General features: G+C 42.2%; 1 protein-coding gene across 3 annotated transcripts in view; it reads right to left on the bottom strand.

The window, feature by feature from the left end:
- Positions 1-7,407: 7,407 nt before the first annotated feature.
- The window catches only part of trim25.S (tripartite motif containing 25 S homeolog), a 28,633-nt gene continuing 22,628 nt past the window's right edge, over positions 7,408-13,412 (bottom strand). For all 3 annotated transcript variants that reach the window (XM_041578070.1, XM_018238624.2, XM_018238622.2), the window contains 3 exons: positions 13,203-13,271; positions 13,046-13,099; positions 7,408-11,220 (listed from right to left, as the gene is read on the bottom strand). In XM_041578070.1, the coding sequence (XP_041434004.1) occupies positions 10,691-11,220; positions 13,046-13,099; positions 13,203-13,271 (653 nt within the window). In that variant the 3' untranslated portion in view covers positions 7,408-10,690. The remainder of the gene's footprint in view (positions 11,221-13,045; positions 13,100-13,202; positions 13,272-13,412) is intronic.

Raw genomic sequence — 13,412 nt, 5'->3', positions numbered from 1 at the left:
ATAATTAATTAATGATTATGCTTAAAGGTGGGTTAGGGTGGTTTCCCATCATAACCAATTAGAGAAGAGTATTTAGGTTTAGAAATAACAAATATGACATGACCGTTCACCTAGTTCTGTCTCATGGGTTTAGCCCTTGATTGGGGTATGATTAACTAGGGGATGTTTGCTAATCATGATAAGCAGGATGGAAGTTTGGGGACTTTCTACTCATGTCATGCTGACCTAGAATATTATTCAAGAAAGAGACTTAGCTTAAAGTGGTATACAGGCATATATTAGATATAGTATATATGTGACTACAATAAAGGCTACCTCTACAAAGGTCTCATAGCCAGTTTGAATAAATTCAAGATTTGCAGGCATACTTTACGTAAAGGGGAATGGGATATGTCTGGACTGCGCACAGCCACCAGACTTGGCGCTAGTTCTATCACCACATCCAATCCTATCTCAGGATGTAGAGGGTAGCCCCCAAATTAATGACACACACAGCAAAATCCTCCCACGTAAGCAAAACCACCTCGGCTAGAGGAATTATTTCACTGGATCAAATCCACAATTCAATCATTCATTAGTAAAACGTCTGCTCAGTAAAAAGAGGAAGTCACAACTACTTTTAGATACAAACTCCTCTGACTCAAGTGATATCAGTGATCAGGATAGTGACCTAGAACCTGGAGAACTATCTGCCAGCGAAAATTCCTCCAATGACTCGGACAATGAGCATCAATACCGTTCGATTGCAGGTCCTGACACAGCCAAACATCTACTTTGTGACATCCTAGCTACACTAGACATCAAAGATGAGACAGCAGCTACTTCAAAAGTGGTTCAGCCCAAAAAGTCTAGGGCTTTACCCGTTTTTAAGTCAGTGTCTCAGTTAATAGAGAATGTGTGGTCAAAATCAGATCACTGCCTGACACTAACAGCGATTCCCTAGCACTTACCCTATCCCTGAGGAAGAACAGAAAATTTGGGACAGGGCACCTAAGGTAGACTCAGCAATTGCCAGACTATCCAAAAACATCACATTACCCACAGAAGAAGTGGCCTTCAAAGAGCCAATGGATAAAAAAATGGAGGTGTCCCTAAGAAGGGGCACACATGCCAGAGCAATCCTCCGACCGGCAGTGGCATCCGCAGGATTAGCACATACAACAAGATTCTGGTGCCAAGAGTCACTTAAACAACCCACATTACCAGAAGAGTTACCAGAGGAGCTCTGTTCGGTTTTAGCCTTTTTATCAGATGCAGCCATGGATATTTTCTTTGTTGTCATAGGCACTGATCTACATACAAACTTTGAAGACTTTTTAAATACAGCTGAGAGACTGTGGAGAGATCTGCTAGAGAAAATTAATCTACAAAATTAATTCTAAAGGTTTTTCATTTCTATTCATGGATATGGTAAGGTTAGCAGCCAAAACCAGCACTGACACAATAGTAGCCAGACGGGCACTATGGCTATGCCATTGTTGGGAGACACAGCGTCCAAGACTAAATTACTCAACCTTTGATTCACTGGCGATACACTTTTCAACCCATTTGTTTTCAAGCAAAAATTCCGCATGGAATGGATTTTATCAGTTTTAATGTCCATGACAGAACAATGTTGTATGAAAAAAGTGGATCTCCAGGATGTGTACTTGCATGTACCCATCAGGATGGAGTCCCAACAGTATCTAAGGTTCACAATTTTCAAAAGACGCTATCAATTCAGACCCCTTCCCTTTTGCCTCTGTACTGCGCTGAGTATTCACGAAAATACTCAGTCCTCTCATGGCGTACCTCAGACGCAGAGGGATCATGCTCACTACATACTTAGACGACCTTCTAATAAGGTCCCCATTATACGAACAGAGCCTGAGGGATACCCAGATCTATGTTGATACACTCTAACAACACGGGTGGCTCATAAACCACAGAAAAAGCCAACTCACACCAACACATCTCATCCAGTTCTTGGAAATGTGGTTCGACTCCTTCCTCCAGACAATTTAATTGACAACGGAGAAGATCCAGAAAATCATGGTCACAGTGCAACAAGTCCGCCTCCAAACCACAGTATCTGTGGAGCTTTGCCTCTGACTGTTGAGCTACATGGTGGCAGCATTGGAAGCAATGCCATTCAGCAGGTTTCACATGAGAAGCTTCCAGAACCATTTTTTAAGTCACTGGAACAAGAATCACTTCAACCTGTCACAACAAATTTCAGTAACCAGACGGTCAGACGTTCACTAAGTTGATGGACACTACCACACAACCTGACCCCAGGCAGGACTTGGACCTTACACCAATGGACAGTAGTGACTATATACGCCAATCTAACAGGCTGGGGGGCAACATTCCCACCCCGCATGTGCCAAGGGACCTGGACACCAGAGGATTCAAGAATGCCCATCAATGTTCTAGAAATCAGAGCAATAAGGAATGCTATCTTCCATTGGTCACAGGAACTGACTGGTCAACCTCTCAGAATTCAGTCAGAAAATGCCACAGCAGTGGCCTCCCTATACAAACAAGGAGGTACATGAAGCAACCAGGCAATGAAAGAAGTAGCTCAGATACTCAACTGGGCAGAGTGCCTGGCCTGGCCATCTCAGCAGTATTCATAACAGGAATACTAAATTGGGAAGCGGATTACCTCAGCTGGCAACAGATAGACCAAGGAGAGTGGGCACTCCATCTCAAAGTCTTTCAAGAGATTGTGTCCAAACGGGGGACACCAGACAGCCATATTGGCGTCAAAATTTTAAGGTACCTTTGTACTGTGCCAGGTCTCAGGACCTGGGGGCAGCATATGTGGACGCCTTAGTCATACCTTGGAGATTCAACAGAGTCTACGCCTTTCCACCCCTTTTTCCAAGGATAATCCGCAAGATCCGACAGGAAAGGACGTGTCGCCCCATCGCTGAGGAGGGCATAGTACTCGGAACTTGTAAATATGTCGGAAGCTCCTCTGTGGTTACTACCTTTCAGGCAAGGCTTGCTGACCCAGGGACCAATCAACCACGGCAATTTACAATTTCTACATTTGGCGGCCTGTCTATTGAATCCTAAATATGGAGCCTCAAAGGGTTCTCAAAATAGGCCACAGACATACTGATGAAAGCCAGAAAGTGCACAATGAAAGCTTACCATAGGACATGGAAGATGTTTATAGAGTATTGCTATTCCAAATGCGCACCATATTCCATATAGACTATTGTCGATTTTCTTATAAATTGTTTCTAGTTGTGACTTTCCTTAGCCACACTAAAAGGACAAATTCAAAAAATCAGCCCTTTCCCTCCTACTCCCAACACTTGTGGGCTAAAGAACCAGACCTCATGCAGTAACAAGGAGTAGGCAAAGTTAGACCACCATATAGAGACCCCACACCCCCTTGGGACCTTACTACTGTACTTACAGGGCCCCCCATTCAAATCATTAGCGTTCCTTACCTGGAAGATGTCCTTCCTCTTGGCGATTACATCCGTAAAACGGGTATCAAATATGTCAGCCTTATCCCTTAAGGAGCCCTGGTTCATACTGAGCCAAGACAGGGCAGTATTTAGAACAATTTCATCATTTACACCCAAAGTGGTCTCCTCTTTTGACATAAACGAGGAAATGTAATCTACCATCCCTGTGCCCAAGACCTTCTAATGCCAAGGAGAAGGCCCTACACAAACCGGATGTTGTCAGGTCAAAGCCTTATAGGAAAGCCATGGCATCCGTAAATAATTCTGCACCATCCCAATTTAGGGGACAGTTTCAGGACATCCCCATAGCAAAGGCCGGTCTAGAAAAAGGAAAATCCTTTTTCTGTCCTGCCTCTGGAGGTGGACACAACCCCATCCTCCTTTTCTGCTGATTCTCTGCAAATGCTCTGTGCTTCTGTCAGTTACTGAGCTAAGGGACCGACTCAAAATATACATTACACGTAGAATATAAATGTCACAATATAAGGTTGATTAGTAATTAATACAGAAACCAATGCAACTAGCATCAGAATTTAATTATCAGCTCTGTGACATCATCTTATATTACAGGCAAACCTAATTTTCTGCTAGATATTTTGCAACAACGTCTAACCTTAACTTCTCAACAGCTGCTCAGGGCCCACTGAGCATGTGAGTGTCACAGACACTTTCCAAGATGGTGACGCCCCTGTGACAAGTTTGAAGTCTGGATCATTGCTGCTATTGACAAGCTGAAAGTTTAGGCTGGTACAATAAGTTCAGTATATAAAATATGGCATTTTAGCCATGTTCATGTTAGGCTTTAGTTCTCCTTTAACACACCCTTTGCCAAAGTTCATTTATTGGATCTTTTTCCCCTTAACAGTTTTTTTTTTTGCAGTTGGATAAGGTAATTTGGCCACTGGGCATACTGATTGTTAATTCTGCAATATAATTGATTAACTTTGCTTGATTTTAGAAAGGTTTGGAGTTTGGTATTTTGCTTTGTACTATCATTAGTGTTATCATACATGACTGTGCCCAGAGGAGTGGGATAATAAACTCTGTTTTAGCTGGGTCTTCCTGAAAAGAAAAACAGAATATGGGGCAGAATTCTAGGAACAATGGCCATTGTCTCTGGGAACTGCTCCTGAAATGTTTAAGAGCACAGCAGATGATCAGCAGTGCAAGATATACACAGTAGAGTAGAGGTAAGAAGCTAATAAAAATACACACAACAAGGTGGCAGTGATGTTTGCAGTCATATGAAAAAGTTTGGGCACCCCTCTCAGCCTACATAATAATTTACTCCACTTTCAACAAAAAAAGATAGTGGTATGTCTTTAATTTCCCAGGAACATCTGAGTACTGGGGTGTTTTCTGAACAAAGATTTTTAGTGAAGCAGTATTCAGTTGTATTAAATCAAAACCCAGGTCTGGCAGGCCAAAAAAATACAGGAGGGACATATGTGAAGATTGTGAGAATGGTTACAGACAACCCAAAGATCACCTCCTAAGACCTGCAAGAACATCTTGCTGCAGATGGTGTATCTGTACATCGTTCTACAATTCAGCGCAACTTGCACAAAGAACATCTGTATGGCAGGGTGATGAGAAAGAAGCACTTTCTGCACTCACCACAAACAGAATCGCTTATTGTATGCAAAAGCTCATTTAGACAAGCCACAGTCATTTTGGAACAAAATTTATGCACCTGTCTAATTAATTTATTAATATTGCATATTTTCTGTTAATCCAATAAACTTTATGTCCCTGCCAAAAACAAAATTACTGTTTCCATAAGGCATGTTATATATTAAAAGGACGTTGCTACTTTGAAAGCTCAGCCAATGATAAACAGAACTCCAAAGATTTAAGAGGGGTTCCCAAACTTTTTCATATGACTGTATACAGAGAGAGCGCCATTGTCTCACAGAGGTTTTGGGGGGAAACAAACACTTCATTACACTGGTGCTGTCATTCACCGTAGAGTTTGCAAAGTGTTAAAGGACAAGGAAAGTTAAACTAAAGAAGTAGGGTAGAAATGTTGTACATTATGGGGCCCATTTACTTAGCTCGAGTGAAGGAACAGAATAAAAAAAAGTTCGAATTTCAAATGATTTTTTAGGCTACTTCGACCTCGAACGATTCGAACTAAAAATCGTTCGGCTATTCGACCATTCGATAGTCGAAGTACTGTCTCTTAAAAAAAACTTTGACCCCCTACTTCGCCACCTAAAACCTACCGAAGTGCAATGTTAGCCTATGGGGAAGGTCCCCATAGGCTTTTTAATGTTTTTTAGGTCGAAGAAAAATCGTTCGATTGATGGATTTAAATCCTTCGAATTCAACGATCGTACTATTTGCGGTAAATCCTTCGACTTCGATATTCGAAGTCGAAGGATTTACATTCGGCAGTCGAATATCGAGGGTGGTTAATTAACCCTCGATATTCGACCCTATGTAAATCTGCCCCTATGTTTTGTGCTTCTCTACCAGCCCAAGGAAACCACAGCCTTTTAGCAGTAAAGATCTGTGTCTCCAAAGATGCCCCAGTAGCTCCTCATCTTCTTTTTTGCTGATTTACTGCACATGCTCTTTGCCGCTGTCACTTAGGGACCCACTCGCAATATACAGTACACATAGAATAGAAATGTCACAATATAAGGCTGATTAGTGATTAATACAGATAATTACTACATGGTAGCACAGAAACTAGTGCAACTAGCATTAGAATTTAATAATCAGCCCTGTAGCATCAGCTTATACAGGGCCAGAACTAGGGGTAGGCAGAGTAGGCACGTGCCTAGGGAGCAAAGCTGGGAGGGCGCCAGGCATGTACCTCCTATGTCGCCTACCCCAAGTCCGGTTCCCTTCTCTGCCCAACTCTCTGCGTTTCTTCACGCTTTTTGCGCTTCTGCGCACGAACTTCACTTTACGCATGCGCAAATACGCATGTGCAAAATTTACAGTCTTAAAAATAAAGGACCGATTTTTTTGGAATTTCTTCTTTTTATTGGCAGATGCAAAAATCAAATAAAAGTTTGATGGTGTCATTGTGCACCAGTTAAATTTTATAACAATGAACAGCTATATCCTCTGCTATGGACCAACAGTTATTGTGCAGCTCAGTGTACTCACTTAAGCTCTTGAATGGCCCAGGTGTTAAAGCCCATGTCCAGCACATAGAAAAGGAAAATTTCAATTGACTCTTTCCGTATAATCTATGACCCAGGTGCTAGAGCCCTTCATATACAGAGAAGATTAATGTAGTGCAAAGCATACAAAGAGAACAGGAATAATGTAATCACTCACGGAACCCCAAACCCATAGCTGCAGGGAGAGAGAGACAGCCAATAGCACACTCCATGCCCCTACTGGCCTCACTCGCTTGTGTTCCCAGCTCCTTGCCATTCCTGATTCAGTCCAGGAGGGAGAGATTTCTTTAAAGCTATAGAGGAAGCAGCCCCCATGTCTCCCTTTACATCTATTGGGGACCAGGGAATGTGCATTGATTAATTGGCCAAATCAGTTGCACTTCCAGTATACTTAAAGGGATGGGGGAAAACATGTTTTTTCCAAAATGCATCAGTTAGTACTGTTGCTCCAGCAGAATTCTGCACTGAAATCGATTTCTCAAAAGAGCAAACAGATTTTTTCATATTCAATTTTGAAATCTGACATGGGGCTAGACATATTGTCAGTTTCCCAGCTGCCTCCAGTCATGTGACTTGTGCCTGCACTTTAGGATGGAACTACTTTCTGGCAGGCTGTTATTTCTGAATCAGTCTCAGTGGGACTTTGCTTTTACTATTGAGTGCTGTTCTTAGATCTTCCAGGCAGCTGTTATCTTGTGTTAGGGAGCTGCAATCGGGTTACTTTCCCATTGCTCTGTTGTTAGGCTGCTGGGGGGGGGGGGGGTGATATCACTCCAATTTGCAGACTGCAGTACAGTAGTAAAGAGTAATTGAAGTTTATCAGAGCACAAGTCACATGACTGAGAGCAGCTGTGAAATGTCTAGCCCTACGTCAGATTTCAAAATTGAATATAACAAAGTCAGTTTTGAAATCTTTTGAAAAATGGATTTCAGTGCAGAATTCTGCTGGAGCAGCACTATTAACTGATGCGTTTGGAAAAAAACATGTTTCCCATGACCGTATCCAGTTTTAAACATATTTTAACTTATCCTTTTTGAGTGCTCCCACAACCCCCCCTTTTTGTATTAAAGCATATAGCATGCCTAGATTTTAAAATCTCATTTTTTTTTATAGCTTTTTAGAAAAATTTTACTTTTTATAAATTCATTCTCACCTATACGAAGCATATGACATAAACGCTGGGTCCGTTTGGTGACCTGGTGTTCAAGAAAAAAATCCATTTTATTTCAGGACGTAAAAGCTGATTTAACCTATTACCTCCCCTATACCTCCTGGCTCCCCTGCAGCCGCAGGGTCTGCTTCCTCTATAGTTACACCCCCAATGTATTCACTGTGAACAGCACACTAGTCGTCCTGCACATTTACAGTTGTACACAGATTAATCACAGTCGATTGTTAACGGACGTTAAACAGTGCAATATAATTAGCCACACTATGTCTCCCACATACCTACTAACCCATCATGTAGACTGCCCAGAGTTCAGTGGGCATGGGAGAGTAAATAGCACAATGTATCCTACACAGCACCTACAACAATAAAAGTAAAGATTGCCCTCAGGCATTTGAGTGTGAACTGTACAATGTATTCACCCTCTGTAAAGCTTTAGTGTTCTGCATAAATACACAGACATAACCCAGAGTCCATCAGGCATTTAAGATTAAATAGCACAATATATTTAGCCTGCACGGAACACCACGTGTATTTACATTCATATCACAAATATTACCCAGAGTCCATAGGTGTCTAAAGTGTACAATGAATTCACACTGTACGCACAATACACCTACAGCAATATAACCAGCCCGATCAGGTGTCTGAAGGCAAAAAGCATATTGTATTAACTCTGCACAGTGCACGTTACTTACACATTGTAGAAATACTCCTTTAGCAGCTATAAGAGCATATAACAGGGTGAAATGATGACAGGGTTATTAAGTAAATGGGTCCAAAAATTGGAGCCTTGGTAATCCACCAACAACATCTCAACAAAAAACAGGAGGAACTTGGTGCACTGAGAATATGGGCCAAGTACAAAAGGAGTTACCCATAAGAAAAACCTTGATTACCCGGTTAGCCTGTCAGTGTTGATTTCTCAGAAATGCAAAAGCTTCCCAGCAACCAGATAAGCAGGAATCACTACATGCTGCACCTTCAATCCAAGTACTGTGTCAACATAAGCAAAAATATTGATTCTGTAGAACTTTGTGACAGTATGCTCTAAATGCCTTACTGATCTTTTCAGTAGTGGCCACATTCCTGAGGCATATCTTTAATCATTTATAATAATTATGTCTGGACTGGCAATCTGTGGGTTCTGGCAAATGCCAGAGGGCTGCTATAAGGTGCCATAGAAAGTCAGTATTTAGCTGGTGGGGGCTGTTTGGGCCTCTGTGTGGGCCTCTATGTACCTGAAATGCCAGGGCCTATTTTGATTCTCAGTCCAGACCTGATAATATTTATAATAATGCTTTAAGGAGCAGCATGGTTAAGACAGTGTCTTCTACTGAGAAGGCACTGAACAACCAGCTAGGACGTTACCTGTAGAGGTGAAGTTATGTTCCTCAACAAATTAAGGTTGGCAGGTAGCAGAACACACAATAGAAAGGATTATTGCATGCTTCCAAAATCTGCAAACTAGATAGGATTGCCACCTTTTCTGGAAAAAATACAGGCCTTCCTATTGTTTACATTTTTTTCTCTATTTATAAAGTTGGCCTCAAGAACCATTTTACCAGCCAGGTCAGCAAAATAGCAGCCAGGTGACAACGATAAAACTGGAAGTCCTGCCCTGGGGGATAGAAATGAATAGTGCCGCCATGACACTAGGGCCTACAAATCAGTGGCAAAAAAAGGTCATGTTTATGCCTACTGAGAGTCATGTTTAGCAACAGGGAGTGGCGGCAGGCAGACAGGGGAAGGGAGGGAGTTCTCAATGGAACCCAAAGAGACAGCCCATGTAGGAGGGGAGATAGTACTCACCCCAAACCCTGCTATAGTGAAAAAAACTCAAGTAGCAGATGATGGAAAGTGCAGTAGTGATCCATTACCTGCAGCGCTCATCGTGTTAATGCATCCAGGGCCAGTGCCATTTGATCACCATGAAATTCCCATGGATGGGGTGACTTGTGAGTAGTGCACCACTTGTGGCGGGAAGAATATTGAGTGCTACTGCAAGGTAACAGACTCTGCAGGAACCCTTGAAAAAATGCTACACAGTCACTAAACATAGAAAAAAAATCCACAAGCCATGGTATGAGTCTGTAATACAGAGCAGTGAAATGTGTAGCTCCCCATCAGTTAGTTAATCCTGCTATGCTGCAAAACCCTTACCACATGGGATTACCCACTGAATTCTCGTAAACTAAGCACAAAAATTCAGTAATACAGTCATACCAAATTGCACCTTATTTACAGATTTGTGGAAAGGCCACAAAGGCACGGGCCTAGGGTGGCAGGATTTTAGGGTGTGGCATGCTGCCTGACCACATCCACATTGGTTCAGAAACACTGGGGATGCGCATACAATATTTTTTTAATTTCCCCTGCACCAATCCTCATTGCTCCAGACCCAATGATGAACATTTACGTAAATAATTGGGAGGGGATGAGGCAATCAAAGTCAGTGGGCCTAGGGGTGCCCACTATGTAAATCCGGCGCTGCTTATTCATGGAAAAAAATCAACATCGTAAGAAATCTCAGATTGTGATACATTTTAGAATCAACTCCCATAATAGAATTAATCATAACACATGGTGAATAGCCTGCTTATGAAATAGCCAGAAAGCAGGATAAAGAGCTCTGTACCTTATGCCCTAAATCAGATGGCTCTATACGAAAGCTCATTTCCCTTTCCTTGGTTCTTTTATGGTATACAGTAATTCTTAGGGAATAAGTGAGGAAGAGAGAACCATTAATATGGCAGAAACAGAATGGATTACAGGTCCCATACCTGTGCTGTAAACAAAATATAAACAGAATAATAATATAAAATCCACTCGTAGAGAAAATGAAGCAGATTAAGAACACCATCACACAGAACTGCACCTCATTAACATGAAGGAAACAGTGGTTCCACCCACAGCCTTAACTGAATGTGTTAAAGGACAGAACAGCATTGGCAGAAAATACCCAGAAAGCTGGATAAACTGCTTCAGTAAATCGGGCCCTGAATCTGTAAATCTGGCTGAACTTTTTTGAAACAGAGAAAAAGGACAGAAATCCTTCATCATAATTGAGCAGAACCCCAATTCTGTTTGTGTTGGGAGAGGTAAGGCTGGTCTCCTTCTCATTGTGCCAGGCCTGCAGTTTCCCATTGAAATACTCCAGGCACCAGGACACACTGTTGCGCCCAAGGCGGCTCTCCACTCCTTTCCGAGGAATACTCCTGTAGGCAATTCCAAAGCCACTGAAATGTCCCCCTTGTATGTCCACTTCCCAGTAATGGATGCCTTGGCTGAATCCCTGGGAGCATAGGACCTGGGAGCAGTGTGTGAACCTCTCAGGATTGTCTTGGTAATCCTGGACTTTATCACTGATCATTAATTTGGTGTGTCTTTCAGAAAGCAAAACTCTTTTGTGAGCTGTATTGGGATCCACTGTCAGTTTAACAGCATCTGTGGAAACAATTACAGTGAAATAACTAAATATATTAATATGAGGTTGTGCAGAGGATCTATTTTTCTGTCTGTATGAATGATGTGCACACAACATCACTGTACCTATATGTTATATATTTTTTATACGTTTATTGGTGAGTATCACTTTCCCTTTTGGAAAGATGTCAGCACCGGCATAGGAAAGGCTTTATTTACAGTAAAGGACAATTATGTTGAGGGTGGTTTAAAAAGGTGTTGGATGTCCATTTGAGTAACACAGGCCATATAGGACTATTGGTCTGAGCTTATTCCCAAGTTGCTGGTAGGATTCTGTTCTTATTCCATGTTACTCACTTGCTGGTGGGAGTCTCTACTTATTCCCTGTGACTCATTTGCTGGTAGGACTCTAGCCTTATTTCCTTTGACTCACTTGCTGGTAGGACTCTAGCCTTATTTCCTGTGACTCATTTGCTGGTAGGACTCTAGCCTTATTCCATGTGACTCACTTGCTGGTAGGACTCTAGCCTTATTTCCTGCGACTCTTTTGCTGGTAGGAATTTGAGCTTATTCTATGTTACTCCCTTGCTGGTAGGACTCTAGCCTTATTCCTTGTGACTCACTTGCTGGTAGGACTCTAGCCTTATTCCTTGTGACTCACTTGCTGGTAGGACTCTAGCCTTATTTCCTGTGACTCACTTGCTGGTAGGACTCTAGCCTTATTTCCTGTGACTCACTTGCTGGTAGGACTCTAGCCTTATTTCCTGTGACTCACTTGCTGGAAGGACTCTAGCCTTATTTCCTGTGACTCATTTGCTGGTAGGGGTTTGAGCTTATTCTACTGTATGTAACTCACTTGCTGGTAGGACTCTAGCCTTATTCCATGTGACTCACTTGCTGGTAGGACTCTAGCCTTATTCCACATGACTCACTTGCTGGTAGGGGTTTGAGCTTATTCTATGTAACTCACTTGCTGGTAGGACTCTAGCCTTATTTCCTGTGACTCATTTGCTGGTAGGGGTTTGAGCTTATTCTATGTAACTCACTTGCTGGTAGGACTCTAGCCTTATTCCTTGTGACTCACTTGCTGGTAGGACTCTAGCCTTATTCCACATGACTCACTTGCTGGTAGGGGTTTGAGCTTATTCTATGTAACTCACTTGCTGGTAGGACTCTAGCCTTATTTCCTGTGACTCATTTGCTGGTAGGGGTTTGAGCTTATTCTATGTAACTCACTTGCTGGTAGGACTCTAGCCTTATTTCCTGTGACTCATTTGCTGGTAGGGGTTTGAGCTTATTCTATGTAACTTACTTGCTGGTAGGACTCTAGCCTTATTCCACATGACTCACTTGCTGGTAGGGGTTTGAGCTTATTCTATGTTACTCACTTGCTGGTAGGAGTCTGTACTTATATCCTGTGACTCACTTGCTGGTAGTAGTTTGTACTTATTCCATAAGACTCACTTGCTGGTTGGAGTCTGACCTTATTTCCTATGAGTTACTTGTTGGTAGGGATTTGAGCTTCTTCCCTGTGACTCACTTGCTGGTAGGAGTCTGTACTTATTCCCTGTGACTTACTTGCTGGTAGGAGTCTGAGCTTATTCACTATGACTAATTTGCTGGTAGGAGTCTGGCCTTGTTACCTGTGACCTACTTACTGGTAGGAGTCTGAGCTTTTTCCCTGTGACTTATTTGCTGGTATGAGTCTGGCCTTATTCTGTGTGACTCTCTTGCTGATAGCAGCCTGAGCTTTATTCCTTGTTACTCACTTGCTGGTAGGGTTTGAGCTGTTAGGAACTAATGAGCTAAATTAGCACTCCTAAGAGCAGTAAAATATTCCACTTACATTTCAGAACATCTTCCCGAGAGTCTGGAATAGCAGGTCCCTTCTTGGTGTTACCTGTAATACAATAAGTCGTTAGAGCACTTAATGACTAGTTCTGCATCTTCCAGAGAGACAACCTTTAATCAATAGCTCATAGGCGAGTATTCAGTAAACTAACCTTGAGGGTTGGTTTTGACATCTGGTGAGGGTACTGATGGGCTGGAAGGAACTTTGGCTCTCGATTTTTCTAAAAATGGAACATCTTGTTATTTCAGAATAACAGTAGTTATCCCATAAATGAGAGACTTTAAAATGGTCTAAGCTGCCTTTGGAGAGGCCAGCATAACAGTGCAGGATAAAATCAGACAACTGACTGCTTACACTACAT

The sequence above is a fragment of the Xenopus laevis genome, chromosome 9_10S, assembly GCF_017654675.1.
Source record: "Xenopus laevis strain J_2021 chromosome 9_10S, Xenopus_laevis_v10.1, whole genome shotgun sequence".
In the NCBI taxonomy this organism is placed as follows: Eukaryota; Metazoa; Chordata; class Amphibia; order Anura; family Pipidae; genus Xenopus; species Xenopus laevis.
Note: the sequence above shows the minus strand (reverse complement) of the source record. Positions and strands in the feature narration are given on the sequence as shown.